General features: G+C 41.5%; 2 protein-coding genes across 2 annotated transcripts in view; one reads left to right on the top strand and one right to left on the bottom strand.

Moving 5' to 3' along the window:
- Positions 1 to 9,310, top strand: part of LOC140126317 (sodium/glucose cotransporter 1-like) — a 41,485-nt gene extending 32,175 nt beyond the window's left edge. Inside the window, exons 13-15 of the mRNA XM_072145606.1 lie at positions 242 to 457; positions 6,585 to 6,690; positions 8,718 to 9,310. Of these exons, the coding sequence (XP_072001707.1) occupies positions 242 to 457; positions 6,585 to 6,690; positions 8,718 to 8,926 (531 nt within the window). The 3' untranslated portion in view covers positions 8,927 to 9,310. The remainder of the gene's footprint in view (positions 1 to 241; positions 458 to 6,584; positions 6,691 to 8,717) is intronic.
- Positions 9,311 to 10,215: 905 nt separating this feature from the next.
- RSPH14 (radial spoke head 14 homolog) overlaps positions 10,216 to 15,663 on the bottom strand; it is a 140,448-nt gene continuing 135,000 nt past the window's right edge. The window contains exons 6-7 of the mRNA XM_072145562.1: positions 10,915 to 11,051; positions 10,216 to 10,606 (exon numbers count right to left, since the gene is read on the bottom strand). Of these exons, the coding sequence (XP_072001663.1) occupies positions 10,368 to 10,606; positions 10,915 to 11,051 (376 nt within the window). The 3' untranslated portion in view covers positions 10,216 to 10,367. The remainder of the gene's footprint in view (positions 10,607 to 10,914; positions 11,052 to 15,663) is intronic.

Below are 15,663 nucleotides of genomic sequence, written 5' to 3'. Positions count from 1 at the left end.
CTTAACTTTGGAAAAGTATTGAAATGTGTCACTGATCTAGTTGACATTCTGATTTTATTAAGGGCTTTGTTTTAGTATTAACAAGTTATTTAATTTTGGAGCCACTCGTTTAGCTAGAATAACGCCAATCCATTTAACCATAAGTAGCATTGCCTTAACTAAACTGGAACTCCTGCAACAAATCTGCAACGTGTGAATTTAATTCCTAGAGATGATTCTTTTCATGTTTTTTTCCTTTCAGGGAGCTTTCTGGGGATTAATAATTGGTCTATTAATTGGACTGTCACGGATGATCACCGAGTTTGCTTACGGCACTGGAAGTTGTGTGAAGCCCAGCAATTGTCCAAAAATCATTTGTGGAGTGCACTATCTATATTTTGCAATGATTCTTTTTGCAGCCACCAGCATCATTGTATTGGGAGTGTCCTTCATGACAAAGCCCATTGCTGACAAACATGTGAGTAAAAATGGATATAATACTTAGAAATTGGTTTCCTCACCTATAATAACAGACAGTTCACACAGTCCCAGACAACAAGACAGTCTCTAGGAGAAGCAAACACTTTTCTAGGTAAGCTCTGTCATTGTCTGCTCTGCTAACTTCTTATTCCCTGCAATCCCGGACAATCCCAGAAACCAGAGGTTCCCCAAGAGCTTCCCAAAGATGATTGTAGATTTTTATCATCTCGCCCATCTGAGCAATATATATATATATATTTAAATATATATATATATACATATATATATATATATATATATATATATATATATATATATATATATATATATATATATATATATATATATATATATATATACACTCACCAGCCACTTTATTAGGAACACCATGCTAGTAACGGGTTGGACCACCTTTTGCCTTCAGAACTGCCTCAATTCTTCGTGGCATAGATTCAACAAGGTGCTGGAAGCATTCCTCAGAGATTTTGGTCCATATTGACATGATGGTATCACACAGTTGCCGCAGATTTGTGGGCTGCACATCCATGATGCGAATCTCCCGTTCCACCACATCCCAAAGATGCTCTATTGGATTGAGATCTGGTGACTGTGGAGGCCATTTGAGTACAGTGAACTCATTGTCATGTTCAAGAAACCAGTCTGAGATGATTCCAGCTTTATGACATGGCGCATTATCCTGCTGAAAGTAGCCATCAGATGTTGGGTAAATTGTGGTCATAAAGGGATGGACATGGTCAGCAACAATACTCAGGTAGGCTGTGGCGTTGCAACGATGCTCAATTGGTACCAAGGGGCCCAAAGAGTGGCAAGAAAATATTCCCCACACCATGACACCACCACCACCAGCCTGAACCGTTGATACAAGGCAGGATGGATCCATGCTTTCATGTTGTTGACGCCAAATTCTGACCCTACCATCCGAATGTCACAGCAGAAATCGAGACTCATCAGACCAGGCAACATTTTTCCAATCTTCTACTGTCCAATTTCGATGAGCTTGTGCAAATTGCAGCCTCAGTTTCCTGTTCTTAGCTGAAAGGAGTGGCACCCGGTGTGGTCTTCTGCTTCTGTAGCCCATCTGCCTCAAAGTTCGACGTACTGTGCGTTCAGAGAGGCTCTTCTGCCTACCTTGGTTGTAACAGGTGGCGATTTGAGTCACTGTTGCCTTTCTATCAGCTCGAACCAGTCTGCCCATTCTCCTCTGACCTCTGGCATCAACAAGGCATTTCCGCCCACAGAACTGCCGTTCACTGGATGTTTTTTCTTTTTCGGACCATTCTCTGTAAACCCTAGAGATGGTTGTGCGTGAAAATCCAAGTAGATCAGCAGTTTCTGAAATACTCAGACCAGCCCTTCTGGCACCGACAACCATGCCACGTTCAAAGGCACTCAAATCACCTTTCTTCCCCATACTGATGCTCGGTTTGAACTGCAGGAGATTGTCTTGACCATGTCTACATGCCTAAATGCACTGAGTTGCTGCCATGTGATTGGCTGATTAGAAATTAAGTGTTAACGAGCAGTTGGACAGGTGTACCTAATAAAGTGGCCGGTGAGTATATATATATATAAATATGTGAAATGTAAAAAAAAATCTATGTGGAATACATGTATCTACTAAAATAAAGGAGAGATCTTTAGAGACTTGCTCACTAAGCATTTAGTGTATTAACTGGGAATCCTTCTTGTATACTCCAAACACTTTCATAGGCTTTAAGTAACCTAACATATGCAACGCCCCTGCCAACGTATAGGCAAGGTGGTAGTTGCGAATAGCGCCCTCTCCATGTCAGGGTCTCTCTGGTGAGCCTGCGCAACTCACCCAGAAGAGAATGCTCGAGGAATACCATGTAATTGCAGCTGTAGATTCTGCCTGCAAAGGCAACAGTTAAACTGCTGTAAGTTTTTATCCAATTATGTGGCTGTTTTGTAAGCTGGAGTGTGATTGGAGATGTGCTACCACCTGACCAGGAGGAGTATAAAACCCCTGTGCAGTGGAAACACATGGTCTGTCAGTCTGTCTCAGGAGTCTTATCCCAAGGAGAGAGAGACAGTGTGTACAGCACACCTTCAGTGCTGCCACAGATAGTGATCCCAGGAACTGAGTCAGGAGACCCAGACCCAGAGCTGCAGATTCCACAATTTAAACACAACTTCACCTCAACTATCCCAGCCTGAATCTACTATCAGGCTGGCGCATCATTCCTGCGGACCCCTGAATCTACTATCAGACTGGTGCACTATTCCTGCGGACCCCTCTCCATAACCACTCTAGTAATCCGAAACCTTCTGTTACCCATTCTGGCCGTTTGCCTGCTGTTCAATAAAGAACTGTAAGTTGATTTGCACAATGTTGCCTTCATATGATCCCTGGATATGGCTGCTTAGCACCAAGGGCTCCCCCATCCATTATCCAGTACATTAGCCTCTCCATCCTTATTTCTTGCACACACCAATTGCTGGAGACCTGCCAGGCTGTAGTTCAGCCCTCAGGACCCCATACCAAACACTGTGACAACAGCGTGCCAAAAGCTGCACTAGCCAGCCACTGCGGTATTCTGGGCCCCAGCTGTCTCCAGGCCCACAAGAAAAGGCTAGGCCCCAGTGGGGGATGTTGCACATACACTTAGGTGATATCCTTAGGTGATTTGATTGTGTTGATTGTGTTTTTAGCACTAATTCTACATAGAGGAATACAGTGGGACAAATCTATTAAACTGGCTGCACCACTTTTTTTGTCATACTTTGGACTAGAAAGAACGTACAAACTGCTTGCACATGTATTTATGGAGTGTCTGCACTGTGACCACTGCACCACAAAATTCTGCACATATAGAGGTGCAGAGTGGAACAGAGTCAGCCCATTAAACTAAATGCACAACTGAATGCACAAAAATAAAATACACAATAAAGATCATTTGAACCCATTACTTTACAATGTTACTCAGTGTTATTGATGTTTCAGCTCCTATCAATCCCTAGGATGAGCAGTGCAAAATTCCAGGGTGTGGGCAGGGACCCTCTTAGCAGCCACATTATGATCCATCTAGTTCTGTAGGGTGACAATGTGGTCACATTATCAGGGTACAGGTGTATATACACTTTCATATGGCTTCTGACATTGTACTAACACACTGACACTCTGCTACATCTCCGTTCTCCCCCTTCCCCCAGATCACTTGTCTGCTTGTAGGTTGTAGTTTCCTGCTTCTCGCTGCTCACGATGTGCTGGCAGGAAGTGAATCAGTGTTCTCCGTGCTCCATGAAGGTTGCAGGGGGCGTGGCTACAGGCACAGAACAGAGAGACCCAGAAATCTCAACTCCACGCTGTCACACAGAAACCCAAGATGGCAGACACCTGACCCTAAGTCAAAAGTTACAGGGTCGAGTCTAGGGGCAACTGAAATTGTGTACACCAGGACTGATAGAGACAGGTTGGACTTATATCTGTTAAATGCTGTGTTTTTGTTAATAACAGTGAATTAGAGAATGTGTTATTTTGTTATCCTGAGTACATATAAGAAACTTGTCTTCATGGGAATACCCCTTTAAGCATGATCGGCACGTGCAGGGTGCACCATGCGCCGGTATTGGATAATCTGGCGTATTCTGCATCATTATTGATAAATCTGGGCCAGTATCTCCAATTTTTGTCATGCTGCAGCATTGTAACAAAACCATAATAAGAACTGACTTGCTGCATACAGTCATAAATAAGAATTAAAGCTGTACTGTCTGCAGAAATAATTCAATAAACCCCTACTAGTATGCTGTGAAACAGATTAGCACCTTCCAGATCATGGGGAGCATTCATCACAGCCAGCGCTGACAAAGGCCCCACCCACGCGCTGCAGCAGATACACTGCTGGGCAATTCCACTCTAGGCATTGCTTGTCATGGAATTGCAGTTAAAGCCTGTGAACTTTCAATACTAAAAGTTTGCAGGCTATTTCTACTGTAGTGTGCTGGTGCGGGGCCAGAGTCCTTGCAAGTTGTCAAAAAGAGTTTTGATTATTTTAGTGCTTCTACACCAGTTTTCTGGTCTAGAAGCACTGATAAATATAATATGGTACAGTTTGGTGGCATCATCCAGAAAATAAACTCTGAAGTGAGGTATAAAATGGTAAAGTTGCAGGTGCAGAGAGTTTAGCTCTTACATAAAGCTCTCTGCACCTCAGAAAATCCCCTGTATTGTGATCGAAGGGCCGGCATCCAGGGACTTTTGTAACTGGCTCTCCAAAAGTCTAGTGCATGATGTCAATCACAGTAAAGGGCTCTGGTAGTGGATCCTCTGGACCACCATGGACGATAACTTAAGCCGACACCTGGGACCGAAGTCTAAGTGGCAACCGGCTGGACTTGTTGCGGTGTGGTACCACCAGGTCGTTCCACAGGTGCGACTTTGTCCGCGGTGGCAGCCAAGGCGAAGTACAGAATCGTGAAGCAGAAGCGTGGTCGGGGACAGGCAGGAGGTTGAGACAGGCAGCGCAGGATCAGAGTCGAGACACAGCAGAAGGTCAGGATAGGCGGCATGGAAGCGAGTTCAGGAACGGAATCAACGGGAAATCAGAATAATCGCACAGGGCATCAGGAACAAGCTTTCTCTAAGGCCATGAGGCACAAAGATCTGGCAGGGTGTGTGGGGAGAAGCTGGGTTAAATAAATTTCTGGGTAAGGCCAGTGCCAATTAACAGTGTTCTGGCCCTTTAAATCTTGAGAAGCCGGCACATGCACGTCCTAAAACGCGGGTTGCACGCACGCGCTCGAAGCAGGAATGGGGACCCGGAAGCAGGAATGGGGACGGGTAAGTAAATGTATGTGTCGCAGAGCGGGGGGACACGGAGGAGCACAGGTGAGCCCGGGACCACCCTTGACAAGGTGGTCTAGGAGACAGGCAGATTTTGATTTCATTGCTAAAATCTCTTTTTGCTCTTTCCCAATAACCCCTGCCTGCATTTGGATGTTCAGGAATATCAAGAAATACAATCATGTATCACCATTCCTCAATGTCCCCAAGACCAAAGAGGCTCAGAATCAAATCCTGTGCAATCTGGGCAGGAGGCTGGCTTTTTGTGACAGCTAGGCCTTTGCTCTAACAGCCAGGATTGCAATAATCCTTTAGGCACCATCACTGTGTCTATAGGGCTTTAACATCTTCCCCTCCCACTATCATCACTCCCACTGTGCACTTTTGGGATGCTGACCGTTTTTAGGCAACCCCACGTTCTGAAGAAGGACCAAAGGGTTGTCAACTCTGAATGCGGGGAGTATGTAAAGGGGGGGATAAAACTGTGAAACAGCCTGTAAAGCCAGATCACAGAGGGACTTGGGTAGCCCCTCAGGCTCATTAGCATAATTTAAAAAGTTGATTTCAGAGGGAAGGATGCCCTGCATAGCGAATATAAGAAGATTGCCAGAGCCACAGTTCCTGGATCTATGTGAAAGTGTCCCTGGTTTATCTTGCTTGATTTTGGTGATAGATTTTCTTTTAACCTTTTTTAGACAAATTTGTGTTCATAACAGCAAGCCGGGGTATGACAAAGAACTTATCATCATCTTTCCTGACTGTTTTACCCATCTTTAATTGTAAGATCAAACAACACATGAGAAAGATTTGTCCAATAAGTGAGTGAAAAACTTAGAAATCATAAGACTGGATAAGACAGGTAGAACTTGTGCCAAATTTGTTTGGCCAGTTGCAGCTGTAATCTCCAAAATCTTTAAATCTATACCACTGCACCCATTGGGGTATCTTGTATTCTCTATCTATGGAGCATATTTTCAATTTCTTTCTTTTTTAGGATATTTTAGATAGATTGGAGTTAATCTAAATCACAGTGGATAATACCAAAAATGTTGTATAATAAGAATGGGTTACAGCAAGGTGACCTAACCCTTTAGTTTTGTTCAGGAGCGATCCCTAAAACAGTTCCACAAAAACAATACATATTATATACAAATATTATGTAAAAATCTTATGAAATAATTGTGTATACAAGCATAGTTATATGTATTTTTACTCAAGAATCATAGAAACAAGATAAAAGTTGCAAATAATAATAATGTGCTTGATATGAATAATTAAATGATTCTTTTATTTGCAGCTTTATCGTTTGTGTTGGGCCTTGAGAAACAGCAAAGAGGAAAGGGAAGACCTCGATGCTAGTGACTGGGTGAAAGAAGAAGATGAAATGGATGACGTTGAAGAAGGTAAGACATATTGGACTAAATGCTTCTGTCCACAACTTTGAGGCCTAAAGTCCTACTGGCCTCCATACCAATCCACTATTGGTCCACTATTGTATGCAAATATATTTGTGTCTTTGGGATGTAGATGAAGTTGATATTGGAAAATACCACTCAAAAACTCTCCCACTGAAGTTAAAGCGCAGCTGTAAAGTTGCTGACAAAAAAATTGTTTTAGCACAGCTGGAAGAGCCTTTGTCAACAATTCAAATGATACCTGTGTCAAACTGTTGGCTTTTTTCCTAGCCTTATCCACAGCCTGGTATATCTATCATCCCTTCATATAGGATTATATTCAGCTATTCCTGAAGTGGGCAGCGCTTCATGGTTGGGACATCAGTTAAGGGCACTGAGGCCAGAGCATGGAAAGCAGCCATGTGAATCAGAACAGCATGTTTGTAATTGGCCGACCTGAAGCATGTGATGAGTCACATGCTTGTCACATCACTCAAGGTTCTGCACCAGAGCACTAAGCTCTTTCACATGAATCAGGAAAGTATGTTTTGTAATTGACGAAGGTCCTGTTTTCTTGCACTCCTCTCCTATTGCCGCTCCTCTGGTCTCCAGCGGTCCTGTACGGATTCCTTTGGTTACCAGAAAGCCACACGGAAGGAGGGGGACATGGTAAAATATAGGTTTTATACTTTACAGTTGTACTTTTAGCTAAATAATACCCAAATATCAATTTACAATACTGTAAAATGAGTAGATTTTTTAAAGTTTTTGTTTAGAAAAGGTATTTTCCCATACCTGAATAAGCGTTTCAAGTCCACTGTTCCATTTACACAGCCAAACAGTTAAAGCGAATAGTCACTTTTCAATAAATCTCTTCTATCAAACATGTCTTTACATGTATATATGAAAAAAAAAAACTACAAAAGAAAAAACTCCCACAGCTCGTCCACCAGTGTTTGCCAGCTGTGTTCTACTTAATAAACTTCCAATGCTCAGAGCCAATGCTTCCTGGATTGAAGCTGTAAAGACTTGTATGCAGAAAGGAAAAAAAAAACATTTCCAACACCAGAAAAATAAAAATAATGACTTCCTTTATTACGGTAGTTACATCATAAAATGACATACAAAGGGTACTGCCACCCCAAGCTGCTGACGTGTTTTGGGCAAAAAGAAATTACCGAATGCCCTTAATCATAGTTTTTGTAAGCTGTATACTGCCTGAAACAGTGAGGAGGAGGGTGATGTGATAGGAAGGGAGGAATATTTAGGGATAATGTTATGTTTTTATTAATATTCAGGAGGTACAGTAAAGGCACATGGGCAACTTAAATAAAGAAATGGGCACTCCTTAAAAAATGCAGCCACCACTTAATTGTTGCATACATATATTTATTGTGAAATAAAGCTAAACTTAGGATCATCCTTTGCAGCAAAGCTGTTAAAAGCCGTTCCAGATTTCAGTAAAAAGAGAAACAAAAAAAAACTTACAGTACAATGCAGACGGTTCCCTACTTAAGACGACCCCTAGTTACAAATGAACCTCTGGATGTTGGTAATTTACTATACTTTAACCCTAGGCTACAGTAAAAAGCTATAACAGTTATCAGTTAAACTTTATTGTTAATCCTGGTTCTTATGACAATCCAACATTTTTAAAATCCAATTGTCACAGAGGCCAAAAATTTTTTGGATGAAACTACAATTATAAAATGCAGTTCTATATATACAGTTCTGACTTACATACAAATTCAACTTAAGAACAAACCTACAGATCTTGCATGTAACCCGGGGAGTGCCTGTTTAAATTAAATGAATCATTAAAATGAAGATGTCACTTCCAAAAATAAATTTGGGAAAGATAATTTTACATAATAACCTACATTTTAAATTTTAAAAAAATCTAATTTATAAAGAGTTTTTGGGGGGAAAATGATGTACCACAAATAGCATAAAACTATTGATGAAAAATAAAAGTTGCTCAACAAACCATGCAACATTATTGTGTAAAATTACAATTTTCTTTCTTATGTTTGCAGTCAAAAAACAGAGTTGCTGTCGGAAGGCATACAACTGGTTCTGTGGTTTTGAGGACAAGAAAGCTGTTAAACTTAGTGAAGAGGAGAAGAAGGCCTTGGAATCGAAGATGACAGACACCTCAGAAGTGCCTCTCTGGCGGAACGTGGTCAATATCAATGGCATCATCCTGCTTGCTGTGGCCGTTTTCTGCCATGGTTACTTTGCTTAGATATGATGTGTTATTAATAGACTGTTCATTCCATCCACTTCCATATCAGGTCAATGATTAGATGGTTGGTTCTATGGCATGGTTTGTTCATTTGAGAACAAAAAGAAAATTGAATGAATAAGTGATTTATGAATAAAAACTACTCTGTGGCTCATTAATGCAGCCCCACATGCATAATGCATCATGCGTCAGGGTAGAGAAAGACAGGTGCTAGACATGTACAGTTTGTGACCTATATGATGTATTGCACTGACCCGTAATGTGTGGGAAACACAACCTATACATGTTGTCAACAGGTGAAAATTATGCATTAAGTTATGTTCCTAACAGTCGTGGTAGATTATTTGTATTTTAATAAATAATACAAATATTTAACAAAAATAATTCTTGATTCTTCTTTTGTTATGGTGTAATATGGCATATCATCAATATAATTAGGGGCAATAAAAAGAACTGCTGAGTTTTCTGTAAAGTTCAAACAATCTTGTTGAACTGGTTCTGCTTGAAGCATGCACCCTTATTATAAAGGATCATTTTTATAATATTGCTCTTTTCCTACTATTCTTGCTGGTTACTGGGGGCCTAGGGATATAGTGAATTGTGGAAAGAAATAACTGGAATGCACAAAAATGTTGTTTTAGGATGTGTGCTAGCTGTTAATGAATAGCACATTAGGGTTATGGGCGGATACAGACAGCCGCAATGGTGCACTGCCCCATGTATGAGCCGTCTGCCACATGGGGCAGTCTTTTCCACTGTTATAAGCAAACAGTACAGCCAACTGTTTGAGGCCAATGTGTCATTGATATGTGACACAAGATTGAAAATTTCCATGCAGGTAGCCCAAGTAAGGGTTTGGTGACTGCTAGTAGAACATTGCCTGCCTGACTCTATTACCAGAACTGCATGATTTGGCAGGGAAAGTATGTCATTGGGCTCTTTCAGTGGTTGACCTTGGCCACTTAGTATCAGAAAAGCTAAATCCGAATGCTTCAGCATACCAAGTCTTTTTGTCCCAGCTTGAGGGGCAACATGCACAAAGTAAGGCCCACAAAGTCATGGTTGGGGAGAAATGGTGTGAAAAAAAAACGACTTGACATGAAACAGAATGTAGTTTGTGAGCCATCAAGCAATTATCGGCCACTATGAGACTACAAGACAGAACATATATGATTCATCATTACATCATATATTAGTTTCACATGATTACATATCTGAGGACATTATGAACATATGATATGAGAACCCTGCAAAGCAATTATACACCCAAAACAGAAGATGTTGTAGAAAATTCTTTATTCTTATTAATGTACAGTATGCCAGTTGTTTTCTACACTTTAACAAGTGGTTCTCAATCCATCCAGTATAGATGAGTAATGTAGCATATACCATGAGTATTTAATGATGGATATGAGTGATGTCAGCAATTCCAGAATTTGGCTCATGGTTTCCATTGTATGACTCTGACTGCTATTTCAGCCGCTCTCCTCACTGCTTCGCTAGAGTCCTCCATACATCCTTGGATTAAATTCACATCCTGTAGAAGTATTTTACGCCCCTCCGGAGTCTCAGAGAGGGTTGTTATCGCTTTCAGGCAGTTGAGCCGCACTTTGCTTTGGGTATCTTTAACATGAGCCAGCAATTTAGGGATTGTACCAGCCTGGAGGGCAGCATATTTACCTGATAAGTGAACACCATTGTTAGAAAACGTATATGACATGTTGAATTATCTAGTAAAAAGGGGTTTTCCCTGGTCTTTAGCACATGTGAAGCTGTACCTGCTTTAGTCAATCAGTGGCCTCCTTGGACCATAGGACGTCACTGGTTGACCAAAGCAGGTCACTAGACTGGAGGAACCAAAGTTCAGAAGTATCTGTTTTCTGGGAACAGAGTAAGGACACTTTCTTTTTTTCTGGCACCTCTGCACCTCCAGTATAAGGTTTTCCAGAATTCTTGGAAAACCCCTTTAAAATTGAAGAGAATTTTACCTGGAGTAGTGATGGTAATGTACATCAAAGCGCCGGCAGCATTAGCCCTGACCTCAGGGTCACTATCATCCAGTAGCTGCACCAGTAAGGGAATCACTTCAGCTTTGCATACACTTTCCTTCCCTTCTAATGGCACACTGTGTGGAAATATGATAACACAGCAATTTTATTAGTCACTTGTTTTTTCAACAAACTTTACATAAATCAATAGTACAAGTTAATAAAAGAAACTTTGTAACTTATTTTATCAGTGCTTCTTTCTCCGCTTATGAGGTTCTTTAAAAGCTAGCTGATAAACTGACTTTTTAACTTTCTTTTATAGGGGTTGTCTGGGAATATAAAAAATGTTATTTGTGATTCACCTCTACTCTATATACTCACCTCTCTTCGCGATCATGATCCGCCCCTGCAACATCCATTACTGCCTGATCTCTGTTTGTATACAGAGGCTGTCGACCACAGCTATACCCCTGTTCAAGCCTGAAACTCCTGCTGTAGCAGGTGCAGCGATTGCCGTATCACAGCTAGCCTCCAAATGCATTTACAATCACGTTTTGATTTTCACCCCTAAATTTTCACCCCACGTTTTCCAAAATCCACGTATTACCCACCATATACAGGAGCCATCGTATGTTGCTGCTGTGGCATTTGGAAGCTGTGACGTGATTGGCTGCTGTTCTGCCACAGGTCATTTATATGAGCTCAAAACTGTTGAGGTAAAACTGTTCCAGTTGCCCATGGAAACCAATCAAAGATCAGCTGTAATTTTATAAACAGCTGTGCAAAAATGAAACATGAGCTCGGATCAACTAGAGAAGTTCTGCTCTCAAACACTTATGTTAAATCTCTCCACAGACAAAGAAGAGACAGTCAGAGCCAGTCACTGGAATGAGAGTGCCCGAAACTAAGAGTCACTAGAATGAGAGTGCCCGAGACTAAGAGTCGCTGGAATGAGAGTGCCCGAGACCGACAGTCGCTGAAATGAGAGTGCCCAAGACCAACAGTCGCTGGAATGAGAGTGCCCGAGACCGGCAGTCGCTGGATGAGAGTGCCAGAGACAGACAGTCATTGGAATGAGAGTGCCCGAGACCAACAGTCGCTGGATAAGAGTGCCTAAGACAGACAGTCACTGGAATGAGAGTGCCTAAGACAGACAGTCACTGGAATGAAAGTGCCCGAGACACAGTCACTGACAGAGACTCCCAGAAACAGACAGTGTCAGTGACAGAGACAGGCAGTGACAGAGACAGTCAGAGACAGTCTATAGATACATATAAAATATTTTTGTTAACCCATTCTATTTTGTTACAGCTAAGAGCAGTTATTTACTATGCTGGGCATAGCCGGGAGCTACTGCTAGTACTGTATATAATAAATAAAGGGGCCTATTGCACTGGATCAGTAGTAGATTTGTGAGGCCATGGGCCCCCTATGGGGCACTGGGTGGTTACCTAAACCACCCACATTACAATCCACTATTGGTTTATACTCCAAGCACAATTTCTTGTCTAAAAAGTGATTATAAAGTAATTATTTACCAGGCATAATATGCTGATATCTTTATTTTAGAGTTCCTGCAATTCATAGGAAGCATTAGTCACAACTAATCCATTAATTTGATCCATCAATTAGTTACATTGTAACTTTTATGGTCATGGGTCTCATAGGAATAAAGCACTTCGGACTGTGGATCCAATTTACACAGTTTAAAAATACCTGACCGACGTGTGTAACTTCCAACAGAAATTGGAATACTGAAGACTAGAGATGAGCGAACATACTCGTCCGAGCTTGATGCTCGTTCGAGCATTAGCGTACTCGAAACTGCTCGTTGCTCGGACGAATACTTTGCCCGCTCGAGAAAATGGCATCTCCCGCCGTTTTGCTTTTTGGCGGCCAGAAACAGAGCCAATCACAAGCCAGGAGACTCTGCACTCCACCCAGCATGACGTGGTACCCTTACACGTCGATAGCAGTGGTTGGCTGGCCAGATCAGGTGACCCTGGAATAGACTAGCCCCTGCCTGCGCTGCTCGGATCATTCAGTGTCTGGATGCCGCTAGGGAGAGAGCTGCTGCTGGTCAGGGAAAGCGTTAGGCTGTTCTATTAGAATAGTGTTAGGCAGGAGTGATTCTACAAGAACCCAACAGCCCTTCTTAGGGCTACAATACTGTTATACTTTTTTTTTTTTAATTTGCTTGTGGCTGGGCTTGCTGGCACTAGTAGTGCAGCTAGTACCATATTGTGAGGAATTTGCAGGGGCACTTGCTACCGTTGTGTTTAGCTCTTAGTGACACACATATCCACCTCAAACACCAAAGTGGGACAATTTATTAGGGGTTTGAGTAGAATTAGGCAGAGTCTGCTGATTTTTTTTTTTTTTAGCTGTATTTCATTTTATAGCTCAAACTCATCTTGCAAAGCAGTGTGCTTTCATTGTAGGCTACAAAATAGCCATAGGAGAACCCCAACGGCTTACTTAGGCCTACAATAGCGTTATATTTCCCTTTTTTTTTGTTTGCTTGTGGCTGGGCTTGCTGGCACTAGTAGTGCAGCTAGTACCATACTGTGAGGAATTTGCTGGGAGACTTGCGACCGTTGTGTTTAGCTCTTAGTGACACGCATATCCACCTCCAACACCGAAGTGGGACAATTTATTAGGGGTTTGAGTAGAATTAGGCAGTCTGCTGATTTATTTTTTTTTTTTACCTTTATTTCATTTTATAGCTCAAACTCATCTTGCAAAGCAGTGTGCTCTCATTGTAGGCTACAAAATAGCCATAGGAGAACCCCAACGGCTTACTTAGGCCTACAATAGCGTTATATTTTACTTTTTTAGTTTGCTTGTGGCTGGGCTTGCTGGCATTAGTAGTGCAGCTAGTACCATACTGTGAGGAATTTGCTGGGAGACCTGTGACCGTTGTGTTTAGCTCTTAGTGACACGCATATCCACCTCAAACACCGAAGTGGGACAATTTATTAGGGGTTTGAGTAGAATTAGGCAGAGTCTGCTGATTTTTTTTTTTTTTTACCTGTATTTAATTTTATAGCTCAAACTCATCTTGCAAAGCAGTGTGCTTTCATTGTAGGCTACAAAATAGCCATAGGAGAACCCCAACGGCTTACTTAGGCCTACAATAGCATTATATTTTCCTTTTTTTGGTTTGCTTGTGGCTGAGCTTGCTGGCATTAGTAGTGCAGCTAGTACCATACTGTGAGGAATTTGCAGGGAGACTTGCGACCGTTGTGTTTAGCTCTTAGTGACACGCATATCCACCTCAAACACCGAAGTGGGACAATTTATTAGGGGTTTGAGTAGAATTAGGCAGAGTCTGCTGATTTTTTTTTTTTACCTGTATTTCATTTTATAGCTCAAACTCATCTTGCAAAGCACAAAATCCAGTTGTGTGCTGTCAGTGTAGGTTAGAAACTAGCCATAGCAATAGGATAGCATCGTTTTGTTAAAAAAAATAAAAAACTAAAAAAAAATAAACACAAAATTATTTTTTTTTTCAAGTTTACACTTTAACCTGTTAACGCTCAGCGTCCGATATATCGGACGCTGAGCCCATGCCGGTTCAGCTCAAGATCTGAGCCGAACTGGCATCGGAAAACACGGGGTTGACTCCGATCGCGGGTGCTTAACCCGTTAAATGCCGCGGTCAGCGCGACCGCGGCATCTAACATGCCTCTGGGGGGTCTTTCCCCCACGATCGGCCCCCCCGAACCGTTTTCGGGGGGCGCCGATCATTGCTATAGCAACTCTGGGGTCCGATCTGGACCCCAGAGTTACCTGCAAGAATTGCCGGTAAGATGGCGTCTGTGACGTCATCTTACTGGCACAGTGCCAGCCTATGCAAGTGTATAGGCTGACACTGATAATATTATCATGAACAAGCAATCAGAGGATTTCTTGTTCATGTCCCATGGTATAAAAGTGAAAAAGTAAAAAAAAAAATGTTATTCAATAAAAAAAATAAAGTAATAAATCACTAAAAATGCCCAAAACCCCCAAAACATATAAAGAGACATATAACTAAAAAAAAAGTCTAAATCATAACACAAACCCCCCATATATAGTATCACCGCGTCCGTAACAACCCGTAGAATAAAAGTAAATCATTATTGAACCCCCACGATAAACGCTGTAAAAAAAACTGCTATAAACCTTCCAAAAATTATGATTTTTAGCTATTCAATCCCACAAAAAATGCTATAAAATGTGATCAAAAACCATGTGTACTCCGACATGATACTGGTGCAAAGTACAACATGTCCCGCAAAAAATAAGCCATCAACCAGCTCCGTAGCCAAAAAAGTAACAATGTTATGTCACTTGGAAGACGGCAATACATAAATGATAGATTTTTCCCCACATTAGGGTTTTGTTTGACAAATTTAGTAAAACGTAAGAAAATATATTCAAGTCTGGTATCCCCGTAATCGTATCGACCCATAGAATAAAGATAACATGATTATTAGTCTATACGGTGAACACCAAAAAAAAAAGAGTAAAAAATCCAGTACAAAATTGATGCTTTTCTACTCCTGCCCTCAAAAAAGTTCCTAAATTTTCAACAATAGGTGATACCAACCCCAAAATGGTAACAATAGAAAAAGCATCTCATCGCGCAAAAAACAATGGCATCACATGGCCCAAATAACGAAAAAGCGAAAATTTTATAGCCTTCAAAAGGGGCCAATGAGGAAACTAAAATCCTGGCAGCTGCAGGGCTCTCCTTCCCTTCTG

The sequence above is a fragment of the Engystomops pustulosus genome, chromosome 1 (assembly GCF_040894005.1).
Source record: "Engystomops pustulosus chromosome 1, aEngPut4.maternal, whole genome shotgun sequence".
NCBI lineage: Eukaryota > Metazoa > Chordata > Amphibia > Anura > Leptodactylidae > Engystomops > Engystomops pustulosus.
The sequence above is the reverse complement of the archived record's forward strand: the minus strand, read 5'-3'. Positions and strand labels throughout refer to the sequence as shown.